The sequence below is a fragment of the Strigops habroptila genome, chromosome 8 (genome assembly GCF_004027225.2).
Source record: "Strigops habroptila isolate Jane chromosome 8, bStrHab1.2.pri, whole genome shotgun sequence".
NCBI lineage: Eukaryota > Metazoa > Chordata > Aves > Psittaciformes > Psittacidae > Strigops > Strigops habroptila.
Genome location: NC_044284.2, coordinates 28,274,943 through 28,299,480, shown reverse-complemented (window position 1 = coordinate 28,299,480; position 24,538 = coordinate 28,274,943). Strand labels below are relative to the sequence as shown.

General features: G+C 37.8%; 1 protein-coding gene across 2 annotated transcripts; it reads left to right on the top strand.

Annotated features, from left to right (window-relative positions):
* The first annotated feature begins 1,524 nt into the window (after window positions 1–1,524).
* LOC115611959 (sucrase-isomaltase, intestinal-like) lies at window positions 1,525–20,643 on the top strand. Of its 2 annotated transcripts, XM_030495700.1 has the most exons (7): window positions 1,525–1,603; window positions 2,279–2,442; window positions 3,710–3,801; window positions 8,407–8,456; window positions 14,337–14,453; window positions 15,169–15,257; window positions 20,249–20,643. In XM_030495700.1, the coding sequence occupies exons 1-5, from the start codon at window positions 1,595–1,597 to the stop codon at window positions 14,451–14,453; spliced, it is 432 nt and encodes a 143-aa protein (XP_030351560.1). In that variant the 5' UTR covers window positions 1,525–1,594; the 3' UTR covers window positions 15,169–15,257; window positions 20,249–20,643. The 2 variants fall into 2 exon arrangements, 1 of the variants encoding a protein (XP_030351560.1); XR_003992800.1 differs by lacking the exons at window positions 1,525–1,603; window positions 2,279–2,442 and adding an exon at window positions 3,170–3,324 and having other exon boundaries at window positions 3,713–3,801.
* Window positions 20,644–24,538: the final 3,895 nt, after the last annotated feature.

Here is a 24,538-nt window from a genome sequence, read left to right as displayed (position 1 = left end):
TTCTATGAGAGTTTTTTCTGAGGAGACGTGGTGTTTGCTGGATGTATGGCAAGGTGAGCGCTGTCTGAGTGAGCTCACTGGGGATGACAGTATCAGTGTTGGACATTGTTATCAGCTAAATTGTTAAAATTAATTAGACATCTAAAGATGCAGGTAGATACTTCGGAATGTGAGCATGGAAATTTGCATGTCCTTAAGCTGTCTCTCCTGTGTTTGTGGTACCTGTGTGTCCTCCCCCATCAGCTAGCAAGGAGGGGCCGCACAGCGGAAGGTCCTAGCTAAGCACACCTGTAGGACAAGCATAAAAATTGCTCCTCAGCTGCCTCCTTCGGTAGCATGGCTGTTCCCAGCTCTGCTGGTTAAGACACTCAGGGGCCCAACAGGACTCTGCTTTTTGTCTAAATCCAACTGCTATTATGACAACTGTAATTCTATATTAGCAGCCCTCTGTGACAAGGAAATAAACATACATGTACACACACCCACTCTTTCTATTTCTCATGTCTTCTGAGTTTTCTGCCTTTTCTGTGGTTTTATTATATTTTTTATTTTCTTTTCAAATTTGTTTGCTATGGAGGAATTTGACAAGAAAAACTAATTATGCGCTGTCAAGATAAAATTACGAAAGAAAATGATGCAGAGTATGATTTGTCCTGGTGAAACATCATGAACCTCATTTTTGTTTTCAGGAGCAATATGTATATTAGCTCACATTTGTCTCACTATAAACAAACACTGTTGTAGAAATAATTACATTTATTTTCTATGTCTACTAAATATTCCTCTTATAAGCTACCTCTTCTTAATAATTAGTACACTGAGGTTTGAAGATAATTCTTACTTGAACGGCTCTAATGAGTGTAGACTCATTAAGTTAAACTAACAGTGAACAGAATCAAGTTAGACTAATTTCAAATTGCTCAAGTTTTGTTTCTCATTAATTTGTTCTGAGTTCTCTTTTATAGGGGAAACAACTATTACAATAGCTGTTAAAAATTCTGAGGTTTTTGTTGCTAATAATAACAGAAAAAAAATTAGAAAAAAATGAAAAAAAAAAACCCCAAGGCACTCTTATTTCCATAGATTAGACATAAAAACAATTAGCTTACAGGATTAATAGAAATATAGATTAGATGTAAAATCTAATCTATGGTGAAAGGTGATGAAAACACCCTTCAAGTTCTATTGTTTGCTTGATGTGCGTAGATATTACCCAGAAATAGTACTGTTATATGCAGATTTGCCTGAAGATCCATCACATCTGCTTGTTTATGTTACCTATATATTTGGGGAAGCGTTTGTTTTAATGGAAAATGTTCTCATAAAGGAGAAGAATGCCAGGAAGAAAAAACAGATCTGTAGGAAGATGTCAGGATTTTTATTTTTGTTGTTGGCTATGTTTTCAGAAGTTTCAAGTTCTACCTGTGGTACATTTTTAAATACCCCAGAACAGATACCATTATTAGATTTTAATCATCTTACTTTCCCTTTTTATCCTTGAAGTCAATGGATAACTCATATGGAGTTCAAACTTTCTTCCTGTGTTTGGAAGACAGCACTGGAGCCTCCTTTGGTGTTTTCCTAATGAATAGCAATGCCATGGGTAAGAAATCTTTCTCTGTAGCTCTGAATATTACAGTTAAATATCTTTTTAAATGATCTGTGGGATTAGGATCAAAATTGAGTGGATGTAGCTGTCCTTTTTTTAAAAAAATACTTCATGGAACATTTTAAAGAAAGTTATCTGCAGATATCTGATGGCAGTCATTACAGTAAGCAGTGGTATTACACATACACAATATAAGCAATGAGTATCTCACAGTTAACTTGAAGATTACAATCGAAACCTGAGGGTTAGAAAGCCATCTGGTGCCTGTGCAGTAGACCAAACTCCTTTCCATGATTTAAATTTTTATGAATTTTGAGCTTTTCTCCCAATGTATGCATGTTAGCACCAAACAGGAAGGTAAAGGTTTGGAAGAAATGGGCAGTGTTAGCTAATAGTCAGTTTAACACATAGTTGAATTCAAAAGAAGGTAAGTACAAATGTGTTGAATGACTCTGGCATTAAAGATGGACAGGGGGGAACATGCAGTGCAAAGCACAGTGAGCCCGTACAAGCAGGTCCTGAGTCACAGAATTGAAATAGCAAACACATTGCAGCTATACACCATTGAATTCCTGTCTCTGAAACAGCACTTGTCATGTTTGGCAGACTGTTTTCTGCATGATGAAAAAACAATAATAATAGTAATAATAATATGATATTTGTTTTCAGCCTCAGGATCCAGCTGTATTTGGACCTGATTCAGTCTTTGTAAAAACCTCCAAGTGCTCCTTTCCTCTTCTTCAGCATTCACTACGCTTTCTTGCCTTACCTGTATACACTCTTTGTAAAGCTCATACTCAAGGAAACACAGTTGTACAGCCACTTTTGCATGAGTAAGTTTACTGATCAGCCTTTGTGATATTCTTATTAGGAATAAAAAAGTCAAACACACTAAATGTTGTTAGGGACTTCCTGAAGACCGATGTAATCTGTGAAAACACACTCTGGAATATTTATAGACAACTTAGTTCATGAAATACCGTTTTGGAGTAATCAGAAACTATATGTAATTTCTCCATCTATTCATATGTTATTATCAGTCACTCTTACAAGTTGCCATGACATGTTATTGTCAGCTAATCAAATTATTCTCCATCATCATATATATATATTTACATGGTTTTGTGTATATATATACACACATATTAGAATGTATGTTTCCTTGCCTTGAAACTCTTGAATAAGCTGTCAAGGACACACGCACACCTACACTTTCACACATATGTAAAGAATACCAACTAAACCAGTAAGATTTCAAAAAAAAACCAATTTTGATATGTCACTCTACAGTCATGATTCTAGACATAATGATATAGTTCCTAAAAACCAGTCACTACTATAACCTTCCCACTTGCCCAGGTTCTACACTGATGAAGAGACATGGAGTATCGGTAAGCAGTTCCTGTGGGGTCCTGGGCTGCTTATTTCCCCTGTACTTGATCCGGTAGGCTCTGCCATTTCCCCAGGGATCCCAGGAACTAGACTGAGCTCTTTGTCTTGACCATACCTGTAAAGTCTTTTGGCAAAGTGATTTCGGAGTGCCTTGTTCAATAGCATTAACACAGCTCTATCCCCTGTGCGAACATGGTTTTTGTGAAAATCTCAGTGGGAAAAAAATGGACTGACATATACCTGCCAGCAGACAAACTGGGACTCCATTTGCGAGGGGGCTATATCTACCCTACTCAACAACCAGCTAACACAACAGTTGCAAGGTATGCCTTAAAACTGAGTGGTTTTATGGGGTTTTTTTTCAAGACTCGGCTCGGGACTTTCAGGGTACAAAGCAGTAGCAGCCCATTGTATTTAGCATTTTCACCTTGAAATATGGGGAGAATTGTGAGCCACAGTTCACTTCCACAACTGTTTACATTACAGGTGCAGTGATTAATTCCAGGTTTATTTGCATAGCATTTTGTAAACTTGCCATGTGTTTTAATCCATTGACATGAAAATGAAAGGCAGCCAAGGGCTAATCTAAGGTAATTCCCAAAGTATTGCAGCCCTGTTGAGTGTCGCGTTCTTAACACGAACACAAAGGATGTATTAAGACTGGTTTGATATTTGTTACAGATGTAAGACAGAAAATCTCTCTTTCAGCAGCCGCAAGAATCCAATGGGACTTATAATTGCCCTGGATGACAACAGTGCTGCTTCGGGGAACTTGTTCTGGGATGATGGAGAATCTACAGGTGAGCAGTAAACAATTGTGAAATAAGTATCCTTAGCAAAACATTAATGCGTACAAGTTTCAATCATCCTGCTGATTTCATGGAGCAAGAATAAGACATTGTGAATATTGTAGCATGCTATTAATACTTGAGCATTACTTTTTCACCACTTTTAATTGGGAAGCTGTAATGGTTACTAATTTAGTTTTCACTTGTTCAGGTTTCACTATGGCCTTAAATACGTAAAGGTTTGGTATATTAGCATGCTGACTGTTAAACCATGCTGTCAAGCCATATTCTGGCATACATACAGATCGGTTTCAATGGGTGCAAGAATGCATATAATTAGTGGTTGACGCTAAGAATTGGTAGAAGATTAAAAATTAGCACTAGTTTTTATTCACCCTCTGGAATTATTTAAATTGCTCATGAAAACAATAGAAATTTTGTTACCTCCAAAGTATGCTGTTGCAGCCAACTTTTTTTACGCCGCGTGTTTTCCACAGCATAGTGGTATAAGCATGTGAGTAAGCATGTATGGGCTATATTTGTCATGTTACCAATCTCTCCTTTAGGAAAGATGCCAGAGAACTTCTTTCCTCCTTGTACAGTCACTCTAAATATGCAAGGCCTGTCAACGTCATCTCTTGTGATCACAGACTCATAGAATGGTTTGGGTTGGGAGGAACCTTAAGGGTCATCTAGTTACAACCCCCTCCCATCAGCAGGGACACCTCCCACTAGACCAGGATCACAGAATCTCAGAATCATTCCTCAAAGCCACATCCATTCTGGTCTTGAACACTTCAGCAGCCACAGCTTCTTGGGCAAATCTGTTACAGTTTTTTGCTGCCCTCATAGTGAAGAATTTCTTCCCAATATCTTAATCTACCCTCTTCTAGTTTAAAGCCATTGCCCTTTGACCTATCACTTATAAAAAGCCCCTCTCCGGATTTCTTGTTGGCCCCTTTAGGTACCGGAAGGCTGCTCTAAGGTCTCCCTGGAGACTTTTCTTCTCCAGGCTGAACACCACCAACTCTCTCAGCCTGTCTTTATAGGAGAGGTGCTCCAGCCCTAAGATCATCCCCGTGGCCCTCCTAAGAACTTGCTGCAACAGCTCCATGTCCTTCTTATACTGGGGGCCCCAGAGCTGGATGCAGTACTCCAGGGGCAGTCTCACCAGAGCAGAGTAGAGGGGGAGAATAACCACCCTCAACTTGCTGGTCATGCTCCTTTTGATACGGTTGGCTTTCTGGGCTGCAAGCACACAATGCCAGATCATGTTGAGTTTCTTGTCAACCAATACTCCCAAGTCTGTCTCCTCAGGACTGCTCTCAATCCAGTCTCCACCCAGCCTGTATTTGTACTTGGGATTGCCCCAACCCAGGTGCAGGGCCTTCCACTTGGCTTTGTTGAACTTCATGAGGTTTGCACAGGCCCACCTCTCCAGCTTGTTGAAGATGCTAAAGAGTTCAGGCCTCAACAAGGACCTGCCACTTGTCAGTGGTCCCACTTGGACATTGAACTGTTGACTGGAACTCTGACTGTGATCCTCCAGACAATTCCTTATCCACCAAGTGGTCCATCTGACAAATTCATGTCTCTTCTGTTTAGAGACAAGGATGCCATGTGGGACAGTGTCAAATGCTTTGTACGAGTCCAGGCAGATGAGACATCAGTGGCTCTTCCTTATCCACCAACGCTGTCACCCCACACAGAAGGCTGCCAAATTTGTCAAGCACAATTTTGCCATGTTGGCTCTCACCAACTATCTCCTTATTTTCCATGTGACTTAGCACAGTTTCCAGGAGGATCTGCTCCATGATCTTGCTGGGCACCAAGGTGAGACTGAGCAGCCTGTAGTCCCCTGGGTCCTCCTTTTTTTCTCTTTTTAAAAATGGGGCTTCAGATTCCTCTCTTCCAGTCAACGAGAACTTAACTGGGTTGCCACGACTGCTCAACTGTGATGGATAGTGGCTTGAACACTTAACCTGCTGATGCATCTCATCAGGTCCCATGGTCTTGTGCACCTTCAGGTTCCTTAGATGGATATGAACCTGATGTCCTCCTACAGTGGGTGGTTCTTCATTCTCCCAGTCCCTGCCTTTGCCTTCTGCAACTTGAGCAGTGTGGCTGGAGCACTTGCTGGTGAAGACCAAGGCCAAAAAACCATTGATTACTTCAGCATTGTTCGTTAGCTTAGAGGTGATCCTTGAATATTATCCATCTTTTCTGGGCCCTTCTTCCCTCCAGGGCTTTATCCCATGGTACTCTACCAAGCAGATCCCTGAGGAGGCTAAAGTCTGCCCTCTGGAATTCCAGGGTAGTGAGCTTGCTGTGTGCCCTCCTCGCTGCCCTAATGGTCTTAAACTCCCTCGTTTCATGTCACTGCAGCCAAGGCTGCCCTTGAGCTTCACGTTCCCCAGCAGCCCCTCCTTGCTGGTGAGAACAAGGTCCAGCATTGCACCTCTCCTCATTGGCTTCTCTACTGCTCAGAGAAGGCAGTTATCATGATGAACTGGCAATGATAGCACTTACCTCACCATTTTTTTTTCATTCTCCAGCAATTTACAACATACATTCCTTTTTCTTACTGTAAAATTAAGGTCACCACTTAATTCAACAGAAGGTAAAATTAAAACCAAACAAACAAGGCTTTAATATCAGATCAAATTTATTCTTGAAAAACATGCATGTCTGAGGAAAGCAGAGGTCATTCTAGAGCAATGGAAAAAACTTTTCCCTTATATACTCATAGACATATACTTCATTTTAATCTTGAGATGAAGGAAATTTTGAAAAATGAAGTGTCTAAACCTAAACACTTTAGGCTGCTCTTGCAGCCTTTGTATTTTATTCTATGCTTTTTAGAAAAGCCAGCAAACAGTTCAAAGGGTTCTTCTGAAATGATTTTTTGAAGAAGTTTTACAAAATGCTCAGGCTTGTATAAAATGACTTAAGGACTTGCATTTCACAGATTTTATTGTTTTATTTGCAACAAACCGTAACATTCAAAGCTAAGGACTTCAGTTTATGGTGTATGCCAGTTCATAGTGTTGCATTTCAAGTAGAGCCGATCTCCTCTGATTCGTGTATCCATGGTGTATCCATAGACTGCTGTCAGCGGCAAAAGTGCCAGAGTTTCCTTTAGCTACATTGAAAAAAGTGTAGTTTAAAAAAATAGGAAATTGGCAACAATAAGAATGTACCGATAAAAATGAAGTTGGAGTCATATTACCACTGAGGTAAAAATAAGTAATGCTTATGATTTTGCTAATGCAAATAATGACACGCAATTTTATGTGCATTTAATTCATAATCCTGAAAATTAACTAGAGGTCCTGCAGGCAGTGATTCATGGAGGTATTTTATACACCAGGTGTGTGCCTATGCATGCGTCTTTTCAGGAGAGATCTTCAGATATTCAGGAGATGACAGAGATTGTCCCATGTAAATTAACCTCACCGCTGTAAATCCACAGCGGTATCTGAATTCGTACATTCTTACTTCTGATACAACTAACAGAAGATTAACATCTTCTGATACAACTAACCACCTTCTTCTAGACACTTAAGCAGTCCGGTTTCTCTGGCTTATTCTCTGTTTGCTAAAAGCTACCTTTATCCTTTGTCACAATATATTTGTTTCACTCGTGTAGGGACCAGGGCTCCAACTCAGCTTCCATGAAAGCAGTCAGGTCTTGGCACTCAAAATTGCATCCCCTTTTCCTAACTGCATACCTATATTGTCCTCTACATTATGCATTCAACCTGTGGATCTCTCTCTTGTTATTTTCACTGTACCAATCATATCACCCGGAAAAATAGTCAAGCCTCTACTTTTTTTTTTTTTAATTTTGTGGAAGTTTGGGATGCTTTTAAGAAATAGAGCTGTGATTTGGCTGGTTATTGCTGCCATAAATATTGAAGGCATTGGGTGGCTGCTATAGGTATGGGCGACAGCTATACGTACTCCTTTGTCAAGGCCTAAAATAACAAAGCTATTATTGTACTCACTTCTGTTAAGAAACAAAACAATAAAACATCTTATGAGTTTATTTCCTGACCAAAATTTACAGGTTGCACTCTCTCAGGGAAACTGTTTACAATTTGTTTGCAATGACATTATTTTGCCTTACGTACATGGTGGAAAAAATGCCAGATTGACTCAACTTTTCTATTTCTTTTTCCCAGCTGGATGTTATTTCCTCTCTTACAGTTCTGTGGCAGAGATTATTACTATTATTGTTGTCATTTTTGCTTAAAAAGCACTATTTAGGGCATTTTAAAGGATTACATTTGAGCCCTTCATCTACATTTAAGAGAAGGTATAAGAAGGTATAACAGTAAAATAAAAAAACAGTACATTTCAGAAAAGCTGGGTTCAATGAATTTTTGGAAAATGTGGAAAATTAGACATCCTGGGAGGCTGGCCTAAGGAAAAAAATAGAAGAGACATTTCCATCCCTCAAAGAAACACTAGTAAATATTTGAAATGCTCAGTGCAGTCTCTGAATGCAGTAATGATAATAATTGGAAATACATGGGTCTCTAGTAGTGGCACAGTCCTGTTTTTAATGCTGTTCCTTCCCGCACTACAAGTGTAACTTCTTTCTTTATCTTTTAGGAACAGTTGACAGTAAAGCCTACATTTACTATGAGTTCACAGTTTCCAATGTAAGTATTTTATTTTAAAAGATCTTATAATCATTTTCAATGTTAGCAGTAGTACCTCCAAAGACCATTCTTTTCTCCCTCCTCATTCTCCTATAAGATTTACTGAGAAGCAAAATATTTGACAAAATCAAAGAGAAGTCATGTTCAAAACACTGTCATGTAACTGGGACGAAAATCTGCTGGTTTTTCTTCTCCTAGTTAACATAAGAATCTAAAGAACTCCTATTTAATAATAATAATAATAAACTCAGCAGCCATGTTTATTGAACAAGAGGAATATTAAGCATCAGTGGTAGCTAAAACAGAGTCCAGAAGGTGGTGAATGTAGTCTTTATGATTCTCAAAATACTGAAAAAAATCTTCATATACGGTAAAAATTTAGCTGAATGTTTCCAAAGAGTGAGGGAGACGTATGCCTTGTCTGTACCCACAGAATCTACTTCAAGACTGTGTTTTAGGGGTTTGATTTTTTTTAAACTGAAATGTCCTTGGCAGGGTTAATTTATGGCCGAGTGAAGTCCAACTAGTGTTTCTATTCAATATTGACCCAAGATACCATATAACAAGGACTCCAAGTGCTACAATAGCATATTTTTAGTATAATAATAGCAATAATGTCTGCTAAGGGTATTCTTTCCTTTGCCATGGTGGAACACCAGGGCAGCAACTGAGAAAGAATGCATGAGAACATGGGAGTGGAAGCACACGCGTTAGTGGGGGTTTCTTTAATCATGTAATCATTGGTAGATAGGACACCTCAGTTACTGTTGGAGTTTGAAACTCTTGTAACAAAGTCATTAGTTGGCTGTAATGATGTTGAATTAAAAATTAACATAAACTTTCACATGGAGAGCAATAAGGAAGTTACACACTGGCACATGTGCCAGCCATGGTACAGTTCCATTGTTTCGACTTTTAATATAATAAGGAATGGAATTGACTTGGAACGGGTATTTTTATATCAGGAAAAGTGAATATGAACCTTCACTTGTTAGAACCCCACAAGATCACAGCAGAGTAGAGATTAACTGCCTGTAACAGACATCTGACAGCCTTATTTCTGAAACAAGTTAAAAAAGGAAGCTGGAACACAGCTATGAAATATCTTTTTTGTAATCTTGGTCATTTGGAAATGACTGTTCATGTGAAGTCAAACTCTGGTCCTGTTATGGAGTAAATATATTTTGAACACTTGCTCGGGTTGAAAGGTGCTTTGATTTTGGTGAAAACAGATGATTAAATATTCATTAACAATTAAAATGTGTGGATAAGTCATAGTTTCATATGCACAACTAGGCAGGATTGATGATAAATATCCAGAAGTGGAAGGCTAATGCATTAACATACACGAGCTCATCTAACCTCAGAATATCTAGATTGAATGTTTACATTCAACTGAGCAGGAAACTGAAAGTAATTTTTAACCTTCTGTCAGGAGATCTTCAAGAAATAGGTTGCAATTCTCAGTGGGTATTTTAAAGATAACTTGTATGAATAAAGCAAACGGAAATTTCTCATCTAATGTTGCCTGAATATCCAATGGGTTTTGGGTAAATGCCTGTATTATCCTCTAATTAGCATATATCTATAGAGTAACATTTTAAAAATACTTGAAATGCTTAGTGTTATTAGCTTGGCTATATTTAAGGTCTAATGAGGAAGTATTTATTAATGGTTTATTAAAGCACTGGTGTTGCTCACTGTCGTAATAGGTTATTACGCAGAGTTTCTCAGGAATTCTTGGGAAGATAACATTTGGATATGGACCTTCCCACTGCCCCACTCAGATTTTGTTTTTATGGATGATGTGGTAGCATTTAAAAAGATTTGCAGTTTCTTCTAAATTAGCATATACTCTATTTCTATAGTTACAATACTTTCAAAATTAATATTCTATCTCTACATTCATGTGGCCAAAATTTTCATCACTCTATTTAACATGCCTGAGAATCTTTCTTTATATTCCAATATCTTTGATTCTTCAGTTCAGCTAGAAGTGGAATTTGATGTTCAAAAGTTTAAGAAGCAGTTCCATATCTCTGGCGGTTGGGATTATTTCAGTCCCTTTACTGCCCAGTTAGCACAGCGATCCCACCCATGGTACAGGCAGGGTGGTATGAACCTGAGCTGCTGGAAGAGATGTGCGGAAGGGGAACTGGGTCTGCACAGTTCTGAGCGGAAGTTGTGCTTCTGTGATTTCACTACAATAAATACCTTCTGCAACTGGTGCGAGCTAGAAGAAAAACCCCATACCTGGTCAAGCATGTCTACACCTGGAGCTGCATCACTGACTGTCTCAGGACAAGCAGGCAAAGTCTTTGTTTTGAGTCTAGTGGCTTTAAAATTACTGATCCTGAGCAGATACAGTTTTCAAGGTACATTTTAAAGACAGTTTACTCAAGTCTGGTACTAAAGAAACTTACTGCTTGCCCAGCTGGGGAGCAATTCTTGGTATACCTGTTCCAAGGACTTCATCTGTATAAACGTTATGTTGTGCAAGCTTAATTACTGACCTGGATTATGAAATAAGATGGCTACGGTGCTATTTCTCATATAGTTTAATTTGGGTGTAATTACTCGCCATCGAGTGTTTCCTTGTCCCAACATATTCAAACACAAGATATTGCCTTTTCAGCAGAGGTTTCTATAATGAGGCAGCCACCAAGGCTAAGCCAGGGTGATGCTCTGCATTGTCAATGGGAGCAGCCAACCCAAAGACTGCTGAGGTATTCATTCAGAAGGCAGAATGGAGAACAGGTCTGAACATTTTGATCAGCTCTTGGGAACAGTAATTACTTCAGGCTCACATAATTGCTGTAATTAAAATATAAAATACTTTTTATTTCTAGATTTAGCTGGCATGGCCTGGTTTACTTCTATAATTGACAATAATTTGACAGTAATAGGAATATTACCAGCATTTCTGTGTATTATGTATGAATGTAAATGTAGTGAAATGTTTCTTTCTGTTTTGAGAGGTACTGTAACTAGAAAGTATGATCACTTACGTACTGTTTTCAGACATCCTCATGCTTGAAATTTATAGAAAATAGCAGTATCTGAAGGGGGCCTACAAGGATGCCGGAGAGGGACTCTTCATCAGGGACCGTAGTGATAGGACATAGGGTAATGAGTTTAAACTTAAACAGGGGAAGTTCAGGTTAAATATAAGGAAGGAGTTTTTTACTGTGAGTCTGGCGAGGCACTGGAACAGGTTGCCCAAAGATGTGGTAAATGCTCCTCCATCCCTGGCAGTGTTCAAGGCCAGGCTGGACAGCGCCTTGGGCAACATGGTCTACTTTGAGGTGTCGCTGCCCATGGTAGTGAGGGTTGGAACTAGATGATCTTAAGGTCATTTCCTACCCTAACCATTGTATAATTCCATGGTTCAATGAATATATATAAAGCTCAGTTTCCAGTTTATTCTTTGGTAGTAACTGAAGGAGTACTTGTGCAACAGAAGACATGCAATTGCTTTTCATGGATACAGCTTTGGCTCAGCCCTGGAGCACAGAGTTGGCACCTTGTGTCAGCAAAACACTCAGGCCATGCTCATCCTTGAGCAGTTCTATGCATCATATACACTTCCTTTACGTTTGAAATTTTATCTGCAATTTCCAAGGCATTTTTGGAGTATACTAACCAGAGCCTGAAAAAGAAATAAAAGATACTAGAAAACTTACTGTTTGTCTTGGAAGAAATAATTACAGCACATTAGTCTAGTTCAATTACTACAGTAATTAAAGTGACTTGTGCATTTTTTCTGTAATTATAGTGTCACTAAAGCTGCAAATCCAGTAGAAAAATAAATAAATAGTGCATTATTGAAGCAGCTGTTTAGACAATTACTGTGGAGCTAGCATTGGAAAGCAGTGTGATTTAAACAGTGAAGCTTTCTGATTAGTATTGTGGTTTAGTACTTTGCTGTAATGATTCACAGTGCATGCATGGCTGCAAAGGAGTTGTTCTAAGAAAGTGGAGCAGTAATGCATCCATGCCAGTCACACAGCATAGACCAACAGCATATGCTACAGAGAAAGGTGCTCATATCTTCAGTGGAGCAACCAGGAACTATAAATTCCCCTTAAGCTTACTTGGTTGTGTCTGCAGGAACTTTGTGGCAATGGCTAAAGCTTTATTTGAGAAAATTAAATTTTTTTTTAAGCATTTGACAAATGGCGTTACTTGGTGAAAATATATTATCTATGTAACCATTAGCATACCAAAGTGAGGAAAATGTAAGGTATTATTTTTCCTTTCAGGTATGATGGAGTTCAGTCTCTTTGGAATATCTTATGTAAGCTAATTACCTTACATTTAATCATTTTGATGTTGTATATGATTTTATTGTATCCCAAACAGGTAATTTTGAAACTTTCAGACAAGAGCCAATACTTGTGTCTTCTTCAAAGACTCGGAGCATGAGCTATGTATTTGCTGGATAGAACTAGATGCATTCTACACATATTCCAGGAATCACAATCAGAAAAGAACAAGGATGAGGCACAATTTTTTGTGTCACAGTTGTTAACAGCTGGGCCTTTGCAACACAATGTAGAGACCAGCCAGAACATCGCACAAGCTCACCTGGCTCAAAAAATTACATGCCAAGCAAAATGGACACAAAAAGATGTTTGGCTCTCTATCAAATAAAAATTGTCTTTATTTATATGCTAGCTTGCCTATAAGGCTCCCCCTCACCTGGGAGGCTTTATGCTGCTCTGGGGTTTGGACCACTTGCAGTAAGCATATTCTAAGTTTGCTTTGACTGAATCCAACTGCTACATATTTTACCCTGCGTATCGTTTTCATTTAAATGCACCACACTGGCAAGACTAAAATAGAGCACTTTGGTGGCAAATGCACTTACAGGAGCAAAGCTGACCTTAGTGCTCTCAGCCCTAATTGACCATAATTATACACCAAATGAGAAAATGGAACAGTGTAATAAGATTTTGGAGTAAGAATCGGCAATTTCTGTACTCTGCACATTTGCCACCATCAGATATTGTACTTCATTTATGAGTAAAGAAAAATAATTGCCTAAATGTCAGTCTCTGCTGGCTAAGGACTATATTGTAGAAAGCTGTAAAACAAGATAACTGGAAAAATTAAAAAAAATAAAATGGAAACAGCACTTCTATTCCAGTTAAAGCTCCAAGTCTAGCAGAGTAGAGCTATTTACATAGCATACATCTAGTGGATTAAAGTCTCCTTTTCAGAAACTGTGTGCTTTATCTTGCAGCGGCATACCTTTCGATAGGTCTTTTAAAGCCTTTAAAAATGCAGATTCAGGGTTATCATGTTGCTTCCAGTCTTATCCAATTTGCCAAGGTATTGTTCAATACATTTAATAAAGATTGGAAGTGCTCCCTGACATCAGTCATTAGTGCTCTGCTCTCTGCTTCCAAGTCCTGAGTGTTGCCCTGCAGAAAAGAAGGATAATAAATTATGTACACTGGGATGTGTTCACGCCTTTGGGACACTTTGCATTAAACAGTTTTTACAGTACTCCCCAGAGGTTTTTCTCACCTTTCTTTTTTCCACTTCCCCTCTTAGGGCTGACAGTGATACCTGCTGGTTTTCATGTCACTTACTCCTTAACTGAAGCATAAATAAATGAAGGTGCTCTAATTTGGCAGAGAAATTTCCTTGTCGTTCTCTTGCTATGTTGATTTTAATGCATGTTTGGTACTTGCTAATAGGTAATATGAAGTCTGGAGACAAACATAAATGAAAAGAGATGCTAACTGTGAAGTCTTGTGTAAACATTAACAAATCTGTTAACCCATTTTTTTGGCTTTTTGCTTTTGGGTGGTCTTTTTAGCTTTTCTGAGCAAAACAATCCAGCTGGGCTAATAAAGGTCTCTTCTCTTTCAGAGGCAAGATCCTGTTTCCCGTAAGTCAACATCTGAGGAGATTTCCAGGAACATGCTGAATATGATACATCCTGTTACCTATCCATGGCAGCACCGTGATCTGCCCTATGCTCCATGAGTAAGTGGGACTCCTTTGCTCTTCTCATCAGGAATTTCCACTAAAACTTCTGTAGTTATGACCCTCCTAAGATTTTTCTTTCCGTTCATTAGAGCAATTTTCAACAAAATAGAACAAGATTAAGAATATGAGCTTTCAGGATCATCTCACTTGAACAGTACTCTTAAAATTATTAGGTAGTTATTCCCGCAGTAAGAGGAGGATTTGCAATAACAAGTCCTAATTAATTTGTCTAGCAAAACATGATAATTCCATTCTAAGAAAAAAACCCTGTAATGTGAGAGCAATTTAGTAGAAGGCTGTTTTGTCATAAATAGGATAAAGACACTGGCTTTTAGGGACAATTAAAACTCTAACCAGCTTTTTTGAATGTATCCGAAGCAGATACAGCCTTTTTGACAAAAGCCTGCTAATACAACTTTTTACAGGTAAGATTGACTGAAATTTAAAATTTAGTTTTGCACAAATACAAATAAATAAAATACTACCAGTCCTCAGAGAAGATACAGGTATGATGGCACTGGAGCTTTATGGCTGGTTTTTCTTTCCTCTTCATGGTCTCCTTTAAATTTCATAGGATTAGTTTAGGAAGATGACTATGGGAGATAAATTGAGTGGCATACAATATTTTTTTAAAACATTCTAACGTTTGAGAAATATGAAATGTGATTGATTACCTGAGGAAACTGAGAAAAAAATACTGTGTTTTCTATAGCCGAAAAAACCCCATGGGACTCACTGTCACTTTGAATGACACTCTGATTGCAGAAGGACAGCTTTATTGGGATGATGGGGTTCGCATTGGTATGTATGATGCTTTTTGCCTCATAAAATCCTTTTTGCTGTGAGCATGGATGGTCAAGCTCTAAAACAGGTTGCCCAGAGAGGCTGTGGAGCCTTCACCCTGGAGATATTCAGAGCCCAGGTTAAGACAGACAAAACAAAAAACACTGATATGAACTGGGGAGAGATGATACAAATTACAGCAGTCCTTCAAAACTGAATAATGCTCAGTAGCTGATGTATGAGCTTTTTTGTCTGTGGTTTTCAAAAACAGCCCAGTTGTCCTAGTGGAAACTCCAAGCTGTAAGAAGCTGCATCCCAAAGCCTTTGCTTTGGGAAAGAAGTGCTTTGGGAAAGAAGTGCTACATTTTCCTTAGGAGTCCTCAGTGTAGCTTGGGGTACTGGGGGAGGAGCATTAGGAGCAGATGGAAATGGTGAACTCTGGCCAAAGCAATCACATTTCTGGAGGACTTATCTGAACATGCCTTCAAGAAGCAAAATTGAAATTAAACCTTCAGATTAGCATTACAGAAAATTATTTTTCCTGATTTAAACTGCATAATGCTATGATTTATAGAATTAATATGTTATATAAAGGAAATTGTGTCCGGGATGTAAAGGCAACACAGATAATAAGGATTTGTTCTCAAACCAATGAGAACCATAACCACAGGTTATGTGGGAAGCTTTAACTAATTTTGTCAACATTACTGAATTTAAATCACCTTCAGATAAGAGATATTTAAAAGTCACTTATTCTTTCCATCCAGTGTATTACCCTTGTAAGAACAATAAGCTATCATCCTAGATTACTGCAAGGAATGCAGAAAATGGTATTATTTTGCATAATGATGTGTAGGGAAGCTTGCAGGATGTTGTTAGTGTTTTGCTGCTTCACTTAGACCACTGCCCATTAGCACCAGAATTCAGAAATGATGGCTAGGTTTATGGAACTCTGATGATAAATTAAATTAGCATAGATTACAAGGTGCCCCTCACCAGGATGCCTGTGATCTAGTTTTGGTAAGGCAGGAAGGCACGAACCCACAGCGCTCGTGATTATCAGCATTACTTTCAGTGCTTAATAATACGATTGGTAAAATTTACAACAGCAATTTCTATCATGGTCATGTGTCATTGGACAGTGAACAGAGTCGGATATGGGAAATTACTTCCATGCCTTCTTTAGTGAGAAACATTTTTTCTCTTTCTGGTCTCAACACCCTGGATCTCCCTAATGCTGTTTGTTTGCTTTTTGTATCGTACCTCTAAAATGTTATTATTTTGTTCTCATTTAATTAGCACACTATCCTATGAATGTATTTTATGTCTGAAAGCATGTGTCTTCTGGAGATACAGAAGTTTTCTTTATATATGGTTAGACATATTTGTTTAAAGTATATGGACACAATTCTTGAACTGAAATTTTGATAATCCCACCTCTTCTAAAGTTATCAGCATGGGTTTATATCTGCATGGTTTGTGCCTGTGCCTTACCCCCTCTCACATCCCACTTAGACAATAAATTCAGTCACTCCTAAAAGCAGCTGAAATTAATATGTATAACAGTATTGCCTTTCAAAATGTCTCTTCTGTGGAGAATCATTCAAATATGAATAGCAATTTCAGTCAGGTGTTTAGTCTTGCCAGTTTTCTGACAGAGGGACTCTGCCTAACCTCTTTTTTTTTCTGGGATCTTACTACGCTTCCTTTGAAATCCAGTATTCTGTTAAGTCTTAGCTCTTTCTCTTTCATGGAAAGCTGAAACTGCATAAGTTTAGTACATTAACAAAAAGATGAGTTAAAAATGTAAAAGAGAATGGAACTGTTTTATTCTACTGTTGAATTTGGATGGAAAAACTTGGAATTCTTATGCACAGTTGAATTACATGTTTTGCTGCCTGCCCCTTTCCCTTCCCTGCCCTGCCCTGCCCTCTCTTCCTCTCTCTTGTTTTTATCACCTCTGTATCTCCACCTGAACACTTGTAACTACAAATACTCAGCTTACTTTCAATGATCCTGAGATGTTTTCTTATGGGTGAATAAAAATTTTTATGTCAATAGTATCACACCAGTTTTGGCATTCTACTCATTATTTTGCCACTGAGGTTGCTTTCTATTCCCTTTGTATATGTGTCACCAGCTGCACTTCTAATTCATACAGAACAATCTTGCACTTAACAAGGTCCTTATTTAATATTAATTTAGATCTAAGCCTGTAACACATATCCCTCCATCACTACTGACCTTCTAGTCTTTTGTAATTGAGAGTCTAGACATGAGCTGGTGTTTACAGCAATGAGACAGTAAGGATTTCAGTAGCAACCATTGGATTGGAATAGAAGGGAAGGTGGCAGAGGTAGAGGATTGCTCCGGTAGGAAATCCAGGGAGAAAACAAAGTCAGACTGAGGTGCAGCACCATAAGCAGGTCCTGGTAGCATGGTTCCTGGGAACAAAAGTCAGTAAGCAAAGCGGACTATTATTTTTTTCTAACAAAGTGGAAGATTTCCCTAGATCCCTCTGGAGGATAGAGTGATCTTTACAACCATAACCCTGAAACTAGTACCTTTGGAAAAATTTTAGGAATTTCTGGATTTCATGGATTTTAAAAATGAAAAAAAAAATTATAACATATATTTGGAGAGCTTGTATTTTTTCCTACCATTATTTGTTAATAAACTCTTGTCAGTAAACTAAGTACACTTTCAGATGCCCTTGTGCAAACTGATTTTTTTTTATGTGATGTAGATTTTTAGTAATCTACATCTTATTTAACAGGTAGAAACGTCTTCAATGGATATGCTCATTCCTTTAAAAGCATTATCTTGCAGAATTCAGAATTAACACAATTACTCCAGGTAGTACTTTCCTTTGAGAGTAGTCTTTATTTTTTTAAAATAGTTCCATTTGGAGAAGCCTGTTTTCCTTTGCCTTGTGTCTGACAACGGCAATTCAAGGAAGTGTCCAATGTTACAGCCAGGTTTTTGATTTGAGATAAATATTACTGGAATACAGCTTTGGGATTATATCACTGTACAGAACTTGAACTGGATGGAGTACTAAAAGTGATCCCATGTATTCTGAAGTTTACGTTTTTCCTTCATACATAAAAAGACAATGAAAAAAAGTTACAGAAGACTTGATTCATCTTACAGTGCACATATGTATGATACCATACCTATTTTAAAATACCATACCTATTTTAAAAGACCTCCTTACCTTTTCTTTTCATCCTTCCTGTGACACAGCAACACCATTAACTACTACATATGACAAAATATAAACACATTAACATTAGGAGATCTTCTTGGTAATGCTTCAGGGAGAAAAATGTCATACTGAATTTCTTATTTGGAAAATCTTTCTGCTAAAATTGCCAACCTAGGGGGCCCTTCGTAGCAGAAAATAGGATTTCAATGAGAGTTACAAAAAAGCCTTCTCAGGCTAAAATTAGGTAAAGATACTCTTTTCTGAAAAGATGTCAAGTACTTAATTCATTAGCATTCATAATTCCTTCATAATAAATTAAGACTCTTATGCGAAATTTTATATTACTATAGTAACAACTTAATCTGCTTTAATTTCACAATTAATTTATTCATTTAAAAATTAATTTGTGTTAATTATGTGTTCACAAAAGTATATTATCAACTGAAATTAAATTCTTTATTCAATTTTAGTAAACTTTACAGACAGTACAAGGTCATTCTGGTAATCAATCTACTCCTTCCTTGGAGCAAAGCTTTTTCTAGAGTGCATAATGCATTGTTAAATCTGTAGAGTTAGTAAAAGATTGCTTCTTTATCAACATTTCCTTAATAACAGAGTTCAATATTAACAGTAAGGATAACTAATTACAAAGGAAGTGCATAGATGCTGCTAATGCTTTATAATTAAATAATTTAAGAGGTATTTCTTCAGGTGCTTCTTGTATGCTGGTCACTATGAAAGTGACTGCCAACACATCTTTGCTCTGGCATAACCCATAGTTTTCCTTTTTGCCCAAGAATATTACACTCATTTCTTCCGCTGGCAGCGTAGAAACCTTGGATCCTTGGGGGAGCTGCCTAAGCACCTATCATAAAACTTATCCTGTTCTTGGGGAAAAAAAGTTATCAGTATGCTCCATGGCCATTTCTGCATCCTGTAGAGACACCAATTTTAAGCTACAAAAATGATGGGATCAGGTTTTTTTAATTTGATTTGGCAAGTTCCCTGCTCCTGCCTTTCCATTCTCTCACTGTGTTTTCCCCACCTTTTTCTTTTTCAAGAGCCGTTGTCTACGGCTGATCCTGTGGGACACACAAGTGTCCAATTCTCCACAGACCATGACTCTGTTCAGACCCTCCTGTGCATCATGGAGTCACTCAAGTTGCAAAATCATTTAGCTTCAGGATGGACTGGGAGCTTTTCTCTTCCAGCAGCCACCAAGGAGAGTATTGCCTGGTCCTAGTAGCTTTCTACCCCAGACTGAGGCACTAAGGTATTTTCCTCCCCTTTTGATTATAGTAAGTAATGGCAAGAGCTGGAGTCAAGGATTTTGTGGTGGGGTTTAAAGGAGAGGATATTGAATGAGAGAGCATCTTAGAATGGAAATGAGGTGGCCACAAGGCAATATACTTGTGCTGGGAGATTTGTCATGTGGAGAGTGTAATTTAAGGACAAGGTAAAAAAAACCCCAATGTATATTAATGGGATAGAGCAATGCAAAAAATTATGGTGCTGAGCCTTGCAGTGACAGTGGTATTAAGGAACCCCAAATGAGCTGCAAGATACGTTCTGGTTAATGAATGACGGTGTTAATACCTCAACGTATAGATGGAACATGTGAAAAGTGTACCCGGTGATTTTTTGGAGTTGCTTCTAACAATTTCAGCTACTGTAACGTGACTGGGTTTCTGTGGTGTTTGCTGTACCCACGATGTGACCAGACATCACGAAATAAATATTATCAACAGAGAATGGCAGACCAGCAAACGTTCTGCACCATGTATCCTTGTATTGTTTGCAGCTTCTGCCTCCGAACTCACTTAGGACTCAAGGAAGGACAATCGTACCTATGGAGCTTGCAGAGGAAGAACCAATAGGTTTGAAGAAGAGGATAATATTTTCTAATCCTGACATCTGGAAGAGGAAATGATGAGTGGTCACCTACTGTACACACCATGTCTTTTGTGAGTAGAAAGCAATTCAGTTGAGGAAAGTCAGCCAATGCATGCAGGTTTGCGCAAGAGGAAGGTTGGGTGCACTGGGTGTAAATATAGCTCTTTCTGCATTATCAGTTGTATGAGGTGTGATGCACGGTACCTACATAACAATACTTGCAGCCTTGCTAGCCCCTAAAGCTTTGTTCAAATTCTGGCACTATATGCTGTTTTCATTCAGACTACCACTTGAGATTACAAGTGACTATAAAAATATCAGTTGTTTTGGGTTGTTTTGGTTTTTTGTTTTTCAGGTTTGTTTGTTTGTTTGTTTTTGTGGTTTTAGTTTTGGGTTTTTTTAGGGGGTAAAAAAAAACCCACACAAAAAGAACCCCCAAAATCCCCCCAAAAACAAAGAAACAAACTTACAGCTGTTGTGTTTAGAGAGAAAACCTTGAAATCAGTATAATCAGAATATTTAAGAATTTGTGAGGAATGTGTCTGTAAACCAGAAGCATCTAAGGGGAATATTGAACTTTTCAGGATTTTAATCTTTCATAGAAGCGATACAAACATTGCTACTATGTGTAAGACTACAGTTTAAGAAGTTGCTGTGTAGCAACATGGAGGGGACTATGGTAAATGGACATCATTTGTCTTCAAACTTTGAGGTTTCCCACATCTTGAATGTTGTAAGTATGAGATGATCCATACTGCCTGCATGAACCCTAATGTCACTTACGCAGACTGGTCCACCTGCTGAGTGGTCACTAGGTTGCCATACAAAAACAGAGACATAAGAAAATTAGATCCTTGCCACTGATGTTATTACATCTTTTAGTTATTATTACAAGTATGTGACTATTAAATATCACCCTTTCTTTAAAAAGCTCCCAAACTTTTAATATTTTTGGTTTCTTACAATGAACATCTGTTATTTTTATTGGGAAAAAATACAAAGCTGAATAATACTCTGTAATAAAATGTGTAAATAAGTAAAAAGCTGGTGAGGAATCAGTATATAATTATGGTTGCTTTGCTTTGTTTCCTGCTCAGTAGCAGCAAGAACCACAGGCGTTGGCTGGAGGACCATCTGCAGCAAGGACAAGGAAAGTCATAGAAACAGTCAGCAGACAAGCTTTGACAAAAAATGCGAAGGGTCAAAACAGTTATTTCATTAAGCAGCTACTTTCAGAATTATCTCTTGCTCACTCCAAAAGCTAGGAGAAAATCTGTAATTTCAGTTTTTGTTCAATAACAATATGGGAAAAAAAACCAGTAATAGGTGATGAGTTTTGGATAATAGGACTTAATAAGGTGTGTTTTGAGTTCCAGATACTAACTCGAGTTTTTTATTGCTTTTAGGTTGTTGTCAGTATTGCAGTCCCTATTTCACCTTAAAATACTTGTTTGTTGGAGGTTTTTTGTCTAATGAAGTAAACATATTAACCTTTATTTAAAAAAAATAGCCAAAGTTTCTGGCCTTCGTGGTTGTAAGAAAGAGTAAATGTGCATATGCAACTTCGCAACTTCACAAGCTAAGAAAGTTAGAGAAAGTGGAGAGAGTCCTCTTTTTTATTTTATTTGGGTTTGGGTTTTTTGGGGGGGGTTGGGGTTTTATTTTTTTGGGGCAGGGGGGAGTGTTTTAAATAGCATTAGAAAATATATCAAATGCTATTTTGGATCTGCCTGATGTATGACTCAAGAATCTTCAGAGTTGGCAGACTCTTTTGCTTCCTAGTGTCTGTGCATATGTGTCTTCAAACCGGCACAAGTAGGTAGTTGTATAAATATTTGTTTTCTGTTAGTGTGCATTTTGACAGCCTGAATACAGACTGGGGTGATTTGGGGTCTTAAATCCAAGAGTCTCTTTTGCCTATGGTTGAATTATCAGACTGTATGTGCTTTAGTTAAGCACATACATACATGAATTTATCAATTTTTAGAAGGCAAAAAGATAACGATATGCCTTGGGAGGTTTAAAAGACTGTTTTTCCCCCTTTGAAAGGAATTAAAGGAGGGGGAGAACTCTCTTTTTAAAGACGTTTAATACCTGAGATATGTAGGTTTTTTTCCTGAAGCCAGTTCTTAAATTTTTCACCAATTAGGTTTCATATGATGTAATACACTTTTTGTATACAAAGCAATAAACTGTAACTTGAATGTTAACCTTGACATGTCCATGTTCAGAAAATGCGTCTGATATCTCTAGATCTGCTAGTAGAAGTGAAAATTCTTTTTTGCAGGTAGGAAGGAACATGAACAAAAAAATCACATAAAGCTGAAGAACTTGAGAGAACAAAGACTTGGGACTAAAACCTAACAGCCGTTCCCAACTATAAGACTCCAAAACAAGCACCCACAATGGGCTTGGTCTGTCAGTTTATGACATGCCTTGTGAACAATTGAGATTTAACGTGCTGCCAAATTCCACCCTTCAATAATGCTTTCATTTTCTGAAAAGTCAGTATTTCTTGAAAAAGCATCTGAGCTCTGTTGAAGTAATTTTGCTAGCTTTCTCAGATTATGCATTCAGATATTTGAGGAGGAATAAGTACTAATGAACTAAATGTCTTTCTGTTTGTTTGGGGTTTTTTAAGCTTTTTTCTTTTTCCCCTGCATATTGAGAATACCTTTCCGTATTCTGCACATTGTCTGAAACAGAGCAGGAAGATCAGGGTCACTGCTAAAGAGATTGTCTGACTCCTAAGAAGGTCAAGGTGAAGGAGGGGATCCACACAGACGTTTAAGGGATGTGGCACAGAGGCAGCTGTTGGGCCTTACAGCCCTGCAAACACCCTCAATAAGCTTCAGTGTGAATGTGGTGCAGCAGTCCAATGCTGCTTTAAGGACATGGACAATGTTATCCTCTTTGGAGCATGCTTGAGATGGCAGAGCAGAGCTGTGAGGATGTAGCCGAGAGTTACTAGCGGTATACTTTTGAACTTTGTCTACTATCAGGAGCAGGCAATTAGCTGGAAGCAAATATTAATTCTCCTTTCCCCCCTTCATCTATAGGCAGTGAAGTCTACCCTAAAGTTAACATTGTCCACTACAAATGGCAGGTTCAAATCATTTGCATGTGGAAAATTCTAAATTTTTCAGTATCTCAGGCTATCTCATTACAGCTTAAAAAAAAAGTAGACAATAGATTTTGATCAAGTAACAGTGTCAAACATTTTGATATTTCCACATCTTGATGCATGAATGGCTAAAGAAAAAAAAATACAGGTTTTTTTCAAGCAATCTTGTAATTCCTTTCTCAGCTGAAAAGGCAGGCAAATATTGGCAGTATGTAAGATTTTTCTCTACTAAGACCTCCCATTTGCTATCTTGAAGAACAGCAGTTACTAATTTACAAACACAATCAAGTGATTTATATTTGTGATTATGGTTCAAACCGTCATGATGCTTGTTCCTTCTACATTAGACACCTCGTTTTCTGCTTTTTGTGTTCACTAACTATTAAAAAAAAAATGTGAAAGGGTTTGGGGTTTTTTAGAAGCCTTGTTATAACATTTTTGCTCTTATTTCAGGTCTTTACTGAATCATGACAAGCACCTGAGAAATATGTACTGTACTAACTACAGTAAGATTTCCAGCAATGACAGCTATACTTTAGAGATTCAGAGCAAGTAATTTCCTCATTTAGACTAAAAACTGAAAAATTTTTCCCCTTTCAGTATAGTGCATGTTCAGTGGAATTCTTATCTTTGTAGTCACTATCATGGCTTGTACTGGTCTCTAACTTGACCTAATCAAAATTCATAAATAACACTGGTATTCAATTTTAGACTATCTTCATTACCCCTGCCATACTTTGTTGGCTCAGAAGTGTTATTTGAATGAGGATCAAAGCCCATGGTTTAGACATAGAAACCTATTTATCTGCAAAAAGATAGTTTATACAATGTCTAATTACATTTCTTTTAGAAGAGCTACACATACTTTGAAAATGAACTTCAAACGTTCTACTTTTCCATGACAATGAAATTATTCAACTGATGTTATTTCTGTATCTGGTTAGTAAACAAAATCAAAATCTTTTGGATGTCGATTGCTATAAAATGAAAACTACTTTTGTCTGACACCAAGCTCACAGTATCCGATCTTGATTGTGAGGTGCTTTGGGAAAATGAGACAACTTTGAATGAATT

Excerpts from the sequence above, each read along its gene's own strand:
- LOC115611959 (XM_030495700.1), top strand. Across the intron at positions 2,443-3,709 it reads GTACAGCCACTTTTGCATGA|CAGCCGCAAGAATCCAATGG; the intron begins GTAAGTTTACTG and ends TCTCTCTTTCAG. Across the intron at positions 3,802-8,406 it reads GGATGATGGAGAATCTACAG|GAACAGTTGACAGTAAAGCC; the intron begins GTGAGCAGTAAA and ends TTTATCTTTTAG.